Genomic DNA, 9913 nt, shown 5'->3' on the forward strand with positions numbered 1-9913 from the left:
CTCCAGCCTCTAAGCTGGCTGCAACTTGCCCTTTCTGACTCCAGCACCACCTCTACTGAAAGTGAATAAGGAAGAAAGTTATTCTGACCTCTCTCCATGTTCCTTGCTTTGATGCCTGATAAAGATGAGAGAGGCCTTTGGAATAGGGGCCCAGGACTCTGAGAGCCCAACTGTGCCCAGTGCCCACGTTCCCACAATGCTCCAAGCCACCTCCCCGGATAATGGGTCCCTCTAACTTGTCCCCAGTGACCCAGGAGGCAGCTAAGGACCAGGTACGCAGATTATCAGGTGCGCCCCTTTCCTCCCAGCAGCCCCCAGCCTTCAGAGCTGGAGCAGCTGAGCAAGTGGGTGCCCCTCCCTCCCACTGCCTGACACCCAATCAGAGAGAAACCGATCCTGGTAGGGCAGGGTGCCCAACGCCGGGCCCAGAATAGTGCGGCTCAGCCACAGTGTCGCACACTTGCTCTCTGTTGGTCCGGGGCTGGCCACATGGAGCCCGAGCTGGAGCACGCTCTGCGCAGGGTATGAGGGCCCAGGGGAGCCGGAGCCGGGGCAGCTGAGGCCAGAAGATTGAGAGCACATGCTGTGAATGTGTGTTTGCACGTGTGCATCTGTTGGTGTGGGTTTGGTCTGGATTTTCTCGTGAATATGGGCATGTGGGTGTCTGGGCATATGTATTGTGAGTGTGTGCAGCTCTGTGGGCCTGGGAATGGTTGGATGTGTGTGTTTCGGTGTGTGTTTGTGTTTTTGTGTGTGTGTGTGTGTGTTATGGCCATGTGTCTGAGCTTGTGTATTGGTGTGCATGGGTGTGTAAGCATGTGTGAAGGAGAAGGGGAGGACCTGTGGTTTGGGAATGTAAGGCTCTTTCCCCACGTCTTCAGAAAGTCTTCTCCACACAGACCCCTTCCTGGAGCAGCCTTGGGGGTTCTGAGCATCAAGGTAGGGAGATTGCCCCCTCCCTGGGGCCTAACCTCTTCCCCCACTTCCTTGTCCCCCCACTTTTCTGGGACCCCATTCCCTCCCAGCCTGGCTTTTATCTTCCTCCTTTTGTTCTTTCTTCCTCATTGTTCCTCCTTTCCCCAGGTGTGTTTCCCTCACCTCCTCTATCCTCTTTTCAGAAGCGACTTTCCCACTTACTAGCTGTGTGATTTGCAGCAAATTGCTTAACCTCTCTGAATTTCTGGTCCCTCACTAGCAAAACAGGGATGATAATAATGCCTACCTTTTAGGGCTGCTGTGAGTTTCAAATGAGAAATATGTTGAAGAAAAGCCCATTGGGAAGTCGCACATCCTGAAGGTTATTATTAATAATGTTTGAATGGAGTTTGCTGTATGACTCCCTATTAATCAAACAGGCCCCGTTCCCCTTCCAGAGATGAGCTTCCTAGAGCAAGAAGCCAGCACCTCATGGCCATCACCAGCCGTGACCAGCAGCTCAGAAAGAACCTGTGGGAAACGGAGGGCCAAGGCCTCGAGATGGACAAGGCAGGAGGCGGTGGAGGAAGGGGAGCCACCAGGTCTGGCGGAAGGTGAGGCCAAGGCCAGTTCTGGGGAGATCACAGCCAGGGTGGTGGAAAGTCCCAGGTCCCTCCGTAACACGGAGTTGGACCCAACCCTCATCTGTGGCCTCAGTCTCCCTACCTGGGGGAGAACAACTGCTCTGTAGTGGTGGGGGCCAGTATGGCCAACTCAGAGAGATGAGACAGAGCCACTATCTGGGGTGACTCTCAGATCAGCCTCTCACCTGCAAAATGGGGCCACAGCATCCAGGCTTCCCAAGGCTGCCGTGAGATGAACTACGACAGCAGATGAGAAAGTGTTTTGGAAGATGGAGTTACTGTCCTCTTCCCTCCTCCCCCAAACAGGTCCCCGGTCCAGGCCAGCTGCTGAGTCCACTGGGCTGGAGGCCACATTCCCCAAGGCCATACCCTTGGCTCAGGCTGATCCTGCCGCGGTGGGCACTCCACCAGCAGGGTGGGACAGCCTCCCCCGTGACTGCACAGCCTCAGCTGCAGGCTCTAGCCCAGATGATGTGGCCTCGGAGTTTCCAGCCACAGAGGCCTGGGAGCATGAGCCAGAAGACCTGGTGGAAGAGAGGCCTGCCCCGAGCCTGTCCCCGGAGGCCCCATTTCCCAAGCTGGGCTGGGATGACGAGCTGCAGAAACCCGGTGCCCAGGTCTACATGCGCTTCATGCAGGAGCACACCTGCTACGACGCCATGGCAACCAGCTCCAAGCTGGTCATCTTTGACACCACGCTGGAGGTGAGGCCACGGCTCTGCCCAACCTGCACCCGCTCTCCACCACATGGTGCTGCAGCCACCACCCCCGCCCCACAAAATGCTCTGCCAAGCCAGGTGCCCCCGCAAGTTCCCTGAAAGGACTCCTTCTTAGCACTATGGAGGCCAGCTGGGGGAGGGAGAGCTTCTACTCTCTGTGAGCACCCCTAATTGTCATTGCAGCTCTGCCACTTAGTATCTGCAGGACTTGGAGTTACTTTACCTCTCTCCTCTCTAAAATGAGAATTGAAATGCCTCTGCACCCTGCATAGTTCAGAAGATTCTTGGACTACCCAGTATAAAGCATGAGCAAAGTATGTGTAAGACATTGCAGAGGCCAGGCACAGTGGTTCACGCCTGTAATCTCAGCACTTTGGGAGGCCAAGACGGGCAAATTACAAGGTCAGGAGTTCAAGACCAGCCTGGCCAACACGGTGAAACCCTGTCTCTCAAAAAAAAAAAAAAATTAGCTGGGCATGGTAGTGGGTGCCTGTAATTCCAGCTACTTGGGAGACCGAGGCAGGAGAATTGCTTGAACCTGGGAGGCAGAGGTTACAGTGAGCCAAGATCTTGCCACCGCACTCCAACCTGGGTGACAGAGCAAGACTCTGTCTCAAAAAAAAAAAAAAAAAAAAAGGATGGACCTCAAATGAGTCAATATAAAATTTATCTACAAAAAAGTATGTAAATATGCAAATGTTACATAAATAGCTATGCCTCCGGCACTTATCCTATCAGAAACTAGACTGTGCACACACATGCCCTCCAAATGGAAACATGAAGTTAGAATTTCTCATTCCCTGGTGTGCCAGGTGAGCAGCTCTGTGTCTCAGGCCACAGCCTGTGTACCACGTGTCCCCAGCAACGATCATGTCTAGCATGTGCTGTGACATAAGAAAGACAGGCAAGCTGGTGTAGAAGAGGGTCCAGAAGAAGGCCTCATGGAAGAACCCTGGGTGGGACAGGGAGGGGACAGCAGGCAGATGGGAGGTGCCCACTGAGGGGCAGAGAGAGGAGGGTGAGGGTCTCTCGGGACCCACCCTTGACTGTTCTCCCTGGACCCTCAGATCAAGAAGGCCTTCTTTGCCCTGGTGGCCAACGGTGTGCGGGCAGCCCCTCTGTGGGACAGCAAGAAGCAGAGCTTTGTGGGTAAGGAGAGGCTGGGGAGGTGATGGGAGATGGAGACGGGGGAGGGGGGACCTCGTACAGTCATCCTGGGCCTGAACTCTAGCATACGACAAGCTTGGTGTCAGGCCAAGTAAGCACAGCCAGGAGCCCGGGTGGGGGAAAGTCCACCCCAAGTCTGGGTGGCCAGCTGGGAGAACTTGGGGATCAATTTCCACATCTGTGGAGCCGCTGTGACCAGCTGACACCTTCCCGCTCTGCTACCACATGGCCCTGTGCCAGAGGTGCTAGGGAACAAATGGGAGAAGGCAGAGAGGGAAAGCCCCACTTCTCAGGCCTGGGGGGCTGCCTCATGTCCTCTTCGCAATGCAAGAACACTGGCAGGGTGGGGAGGGGGTCTGACCCTCAACCTGCCTCCCACCCAAAGGCTCCGGGCTGAACTCCTCCCTGCTCCTCTCCTGCAGGGATGCTGACCATCACTGACTTCATCCTGGTGCTGCATCGCTACTACAGGTCCCCGCTGGTGAGGAGTGGGCTGGGAATCTTGTGGGCACCCAGTGGGGCAGGGGCAGAGGGGAGTCTTCCTGGAGCCTGGTGACCTAGAAGCCCGTGTCTGCCTGACTTCTGGAGTCCTGTCGATGTCTCTAGGTCCAGATCTATGAGATTGAAGAACATAAGATTGAGACCTGGAGGGGTGAGTTGGGAGAGGGGACCCGGAAAGGGGCTGTCAGGTGAGGGTGGGCCAGGGCCTAAGGTGGAGGATGGGAAGGGGGGATGTCCTGGAGAAGCTGGGGAAGGACAATAGGAGCCTCGGGTGCCTGGTGGAAGGGAAGCAGCCTGGGACTGCAAGGTGAGGCAGGTGAGCAGCTCCCTTGGCCTGACTTCGGCTCTTTCTGCAGAGATCTACCTGCAAGGCTGCTTCAAGCCTCTGGTTTCCATCTCGCCTAATGACAGGTGGGTGTCCCCACTCATTCACCTGAGCCTCTTTCTCCCACAGTCCCCTTGCCCAGTCCCACTCAGCTCCGAACTCACCTCTTCATCCTAGGCAGCACACAGACAAGGCAGCCTTGGTGCCCTGCCCTCCCTTTTAGGGGGCTGAGATGCAGGGTGTCTCCCCCAGGCTGCCCCCAGGCTCACTGCTCCCATCTCCACAGCCTGTTTGAAGCTGTCTACACCCTCATCAAGAACCGGATCCATCGCCTGCCTGTTCTGGACCCGGTGTCAGGCACCGTCCTCCACATCCTCACACACAAACGCCTGCTCAAGTTCCTGCACATCTTTGTGAGCCTGGGCCCAGGTGGGAGGAAGGGGGAGACCTGGGGAGGTGATCAGAGGGCCTGAGAAGTCTTCAACCTTAGGAGTGGGAGGGAGGAGCTGGAAGCCCTCTTGAAGCTGCTGGATCCCTGATCTCCACCGGGTCCTTATCCCAACCAGGGTACCCTGCTGCCCCGGCCCTCCTTCCTCTACCGCACTATCCAAGATTTGGGCATCGGCACATTCCGAGACTTGGCTGTGGTGCTGGAGACAGCACCCATTCTGACTGCACTGGACATCTTTGTGGACCGGCGTGTGTCTGCACTGCCTGTGGTCAACGAATATGGTACCCACCCCCAGGATGAGAGGCTCGGGCTGGGCTGGGGCCTGGGAGAACCTGGTGGGGAGAATGTGGGAGTGCAGGGGTTCCTGTGCCATCTCTGGGGGGAGTGCAGGGGTTCCTGTGCCATCCCTGGGGGGAGTACAGGATGGAGTGGGGATTTGAAGTCTCTGTCTGCTCTGAGACTTAGTCTGGTTGCTTAGCCACTCTGTGCCTCAGTTTCCTTATTTGTGACATGGGAATCTTCACAACACTCATCTTTCTGACTTTACAGGAGGATTTAAAAGGTTTTGTGCACTCAAATGGGCATAGCAAGAGGAAGCAGTAGGAGACCAGGTTTTTAGTTTTAGTTCATCGTAAAATAGAGCCAAGCATAGTGGCGCACAGGTGTAATGGTCACGCACGAGAAGGTCACTTGAGGCCAGGAGTTTGAGGTTACATACCGTGACACTCCAGCCTGGGCAACACAGCAAGACTCTGTCTCTAAAATAATAATAATGAAATAATAAAATTAAAAAAACTAAAATGTGCTATGAGACCCTTGGGCCCCCAGCAAGAACTCAGTTTCCTACGCTGAAAAAGAGCTAAAGGTTATTTCTTTGGTTGAATGATGGCTATAAAATATTTCAAAGGTAAAATCACCATAATTAAGATAGATATCAAGAAGTGTTTTAAATTTATTATTGATGATGAAAAACTTCAAATGTATGAAAATGGTAGAAAGAAACTGCATAATGAAGCCCCTATATCCACCACCTAGATTAATTACTGCTACTCTATTGCCATAACCAGCTCATCTTTTTCTCTAAAGTAATTCAAAGTAAATTATAGATATCATGTCATTTCACCCCTAAACACTTCAGTCTGCACCCTTAAAACAAGTGTATTTTCATACCACCAAACAAAACTATTAATAATTTATATTATTGTCCAATATCCAATCCTTATTCTCACTTCTCCATTTCCTCAAGAATGTTTTTTGTTTTGTTTTGTTTTTGAGATGGACTGTCGCTCTGTCACTCAGGCTAAAGTGCAGTGGCTCTATCTTGGCTCACTCTAACCTCCACCTCCCAGGTTCAATCGATTCTCATGGCTCGGCCTCCTGAGTAACTGGGATTACAGGCACCTACCACCATACCCAGCTAATTTCTGGGGGGATATTTTTAGTAGAGCTAGGGTTTCGCCATATAGGCCAGGCTGGTTTCGAACTCCTGACCTCAAGTGATTTACCCGTCTGGGGCTCCCAAAATGTTGAGATGACAGGCGTCAGCCACCACAACTGGCCAACAATGGGTTTTTTTGTTTTGTTTTGTTTTGAGATGGAGTCTTGCACTGTCGCCTAGGCTCAAGTGCAACCTCTGCCTCCCGGGTTCAAGCGATTCTCCTGCCTCAGCCTCCCAAGTAGCTGGGATTACAGCTTCCTGCCACCATGCCTAGCTAATTCTTTGTATCTTTAGTAGAGATGGAGTTTCACTATTTTGGCCAGGCTGGTCTTGAACTCCTGACCTCATGATCTGCCCACCTTGGCCTCCCAAAGGAATGTATTTTTTATACTTCATTTGTCCAAAACAGGATCCAGTTGAAGTCCATGGCTTGCATTTGTCTTTTGTCCCTTAATCTCTTTAAATCTAGAACAACTCCATTCCCCATTAATTTTTATGACATGGATGAGTTGAACAGCCTGGCTCAGTTGTCCAGTAGGATACTCCACATCTAAATTTGTCTGTTTGCTTTCTAGAGCTGGCCTTTACTTTATTCTCTATTCCTGTGTTTCCTGTAAACTGAAATTATATCTAACGACTTGAAGAGATTGGAGTGATGCATTGGAGGCTAGACTGTTTTGTAGGTGATGCTGTGTTACTCATACTGCATTTCCTCAGGATGCTCAATGCCAGGGTGTCTCACACTGGGATGCTAAGTTTGATCCTTGGGTTCTGGTAGTGGCACCCTGATGTCAGTTATCCCTAGGCCCTCTACACGGCACCCCGGTTCTGATCGGAGCCTCTTCCCTGTCTTTCTCTCCCTTTCCCCACCTGCTACCCTCTGCAGGTCAGGTCGTGGGCCTCTATTCCCGCTTTGATGTGATTGTAAGTGTCGCTGGAAAGCTAGGGTGCTGCAGGGAGTTTAAGGGTGTGGGGATGGATGGGGGCCTCTGTGGACCAGGGGGACCTTGATAAATATGCAGGGGGTGACATCTGTGGGGTAGGAGCCCAGGTAAGGGGGTGACTAGGAGCCATATTTCTCTCTCTGCCCCAGCACCTGGCTGCCCAGCAAACCTACAACCATCTGGACATGAGTGTGGGAGAAGCCCTGAGGCAGAGGACACTATGTCTGGAGGGAGTCCTTTCCTGCCAGCCCCACGAGAGCTTGGGGGAAGTGATCGACAGGATTGCTCGGGAGCAGGTACCCTGTGCCCTCCATTCATGTCCCAGCACATACGGCCCAGTCCTTCTCATGCACGGCTCCAGCCACCCCTGAACATCGGGTGCCTGGCCTATCCTCCCATTGCATGACCAACTCCTGGTGTCCACACTGGTCTGCGCCTGGTCCTGTCCATGGAGCCCTTGTGCCACGGGCCAATGCCAGCTGATTGCCCTAGGGCGGTTACAGCCAATCCCAACTGGAGGCACTCTCTTTCTCCCCTAGTCATGTTGGGTTGTTTCCCCTGATTCTTGGCACCAATCTCAGTAGCTGCCGTAGCCCCATGGCTCTGCCCCCTCACTGAACACTGCGGACCCACAGGTACACAGGCTGGTGCTAGTGGACGAGACCCAGCATCTCTTGGGCGTGGTCTCCCTCTCCGACATCCTTCAGGCACTGGTGCTCAGCCCTGCGGGCATCGATGCCCTTGGGTCCTGAGAAGATCAGAGTCCTCAATCCCAAGCCACCTCCACATCTGGAAGGCAATGAAGGGAGCCAGGGAACTCAGCCTTCATCTTCTCCCACCCCCATTTGCTGGTTCAGCTGTGGTTCAGGTAGGCTCTGCCCTGGGCCATGAGACCAGCCTCTTAGTCATCCTGAGTTCCTGGATCAGACTGGGCCACCCAGAGGAAGGGAGTGGTCAAGCTCAAAGCTAAACAGCCCCATGAAAATTACAAGTGTAAAGACTCACAATTCCCCACTTTGTCCCATTTTCAGCTGAGGCCATGGGGACTCTCCTAGGAGGGAGGGACAGAGGCCCAGCTAAAGGTTAAGGCAGCGATGACTTCAGACACTCTGGGAAGATTTACCTGTTCCCTCACAATTCAATTCCCACATGCTGGAAATCCCATTAGAAGGAAGCAAGCTATATAAACCTTTGTTGAGTGGAATTTCCATCCCCAGTAAGAACTAAGGCTTAAAGGAAGGAGCTTCTGCCTACGTGCTCATCTCAGGAAATGTGACATGATCTCAGACTCTTTCCTGGTCGCATGTTTGCTAGGGGCTTGCAGAGGATGGGGCACAGATTTCATCTACTCACTGGCAAGACTTCCCTGTTGGAAAGGCAGCTCCCCATCTTATGCGGTCACTATCTTCCCTTTTCTTTTCCCCACAGGCTTCTTCCGCCTTCCCAAATTGCCCTTGTCCTGCCTGTGCTCCCAGAAGCCCCCAGGCATGCCCAGTACACCATGGGATGATGAAATTAAGGAGAACAGCTGCGTCAAGCCTGGAGGTCCCTTAACCAGAAGCACTAGGATTACCCCAGGGCCATCTGTGCTCCATGCCTACCTATCCTCTTGCCCCCTAACTGGGTCGGATGGCCCCAGTGGGTTCAGCAGGGGTTCTGGACTCCTCGGCTTCTGGGCTACCTATGGCTCCAGCCCTCAGCCCCTGCGAGTCCCAGCTGTTGTTCTCAGCAACATTGCCAGTGCCCTCCTACTCCGCAGACATTGTTATTTCAGAGCTGCTGAAATGCTGCATTTCAGGGGCCACTAGGGAGCAGCGGTTATTTATCGAACTGCCTGTTGGAGGGTGGCAGGAGTCCTCCCTCCATTCTTGTCCAGAAAACTCCTTAGCTCTCGCAGTGAGCAGTGTTCTTAGTCTCCCGGGATGGATGGACTTGTAAATGGACCCCTGAGAATGAGCAATTGAAAAAAAAAAAAAAGGAACAATCCATGAACTTAGATTTTATAGGTTTCACTCAAAATGCTGCAGTCATTTGACGTGAACTTGTGGCACGAGCCTTGTGCTTTCTGAATTCAGAGACAAGAAGGAAAATTGACAAAAATTGAAAGTGGCATTTCTCTTGCATGCAGTACTATTCTACTGAAATTGCTTTTTTCTCTTTTATTTACAAGAAAATTGTAAAGAAAATATTAATTTATTATTTATATAATAGGTACAACTCAGCCTACAAACTCTAATCTGCAAGAAGCATAACTTTATTTTTCTAACACCAAATGTAATTTCTATTAGGAACCCCATTTCACCAGATGGTAGAAATTAATCTCAGTCAATTCAGAGTTTCCCCCGACCTTCTTCTGGGGCTAAGCTCGGTGGGGTCTGGGAGGCTTTAAGTGGTGTAAGACTCTCTTCCTCAGCCATCATCATTCGTCCATGCCAGCACCTGCTGGAACATCCCCATCCCTATCTGGTCATCAGTTGGTCATGCATGGTCTGCCAGGGGCTCCTTCATTCCCACAAAGCCTCTTTGGGGGCCTGTGCTTGGGGCATGTGGCACATTCTAGCTCCTGGCCCTACACACCCTCTGGCTTCAGGAAGCTCGGTGATTCTGTTCTAGGCCAACTGCTAAGATATCAGCCAAGTCCCTTGTTCTGCTCTGTGGCTTTGTTAGAGACAGAATGCTTGTTCTTAGGTACTGTAAGGAAAAATTAGTATTTAGACAAAAAGTTTTCTTAGCAAGGCAATTTTACTTTCTGCAGAAAGGATATTGCTCATCAGCCATCTTGCCATGAGAGTACAATGAACAAAGGAAA

The 9913-nt window shown here is 52.2% G+C and overlaps 1 protein-coding gene across 1 annotated transcript; it reads left to right on the forward strand.

Moving 5' to 3' along the window:
* Positions 1-445: 445 nt before the first annotated feature.
* Positions 446-9081, forward strand: PRKAG3 (protein kinase AMP-activated non-catalytic subunit gamma 3). Its single transcript, XM_032278175.1, has 14 exons — positions 446-522; positions 900-939; positions 1374-1529; positions 1866-2263; positions 3346-3427; positions 3868-3926; positions 4052-4097; positions 4303-4357; positions 4558-4684; positions 4838-5003; positions 7047-7084; positions 7254-7400; positions 7740-7972; positions 8533-9081. Exons 1-13 carry the CDS (start codon positions 490-492, stop codon positions 7854-7856), a joined length of 1464 nt encoding a protein of 487 aa, XP_032134066.1. The 5' UTR covers positions 446-489; the 3' UTR covers positions 7857-7972; positions 8533-9081.
* The last annotated feature ends 832 nt before the right edge of the window (positions 9082-9913 follow it).

The sequence above is a fragment of the Sapajus apella genome, unplaced genomic scaffold (assembly GCF_009761245.1).
Source record: "Sapajus apella isolate SASKATOON/1434 unplaced genomic scaffold, GSC_monkey_1.0 scaffold10, whole genome shotgun sequence".
Lineage (NCBI taxonomy): Eukaryota > Metazoa > Chordata > Mammalia > Primates > Cebidae > Sapajus > Sapajus apella.

Coding starts and splice junctions, on each gene's coding strand:
- PRKAG3 (XM_032278175.1), top strand. CDS start 490: ATGGAGCCCGAGCTGGAGCACGCTCTGCGCAGG. Junction 940..1,373: donor TGGGGGTTCTGAGCATCAAG/GTAGGGAGATTG, acceptor TTCCCCTTCCAG/AGATGAGCTTCCTAGAGCAA. Junction 4,685..4,837: donor TCAAGTTCCTGCACATCTTT/GTGAGCCTGGGC, acceptor TATCCCAACCAG/GGTACCCTGCTGCCCCGGCC.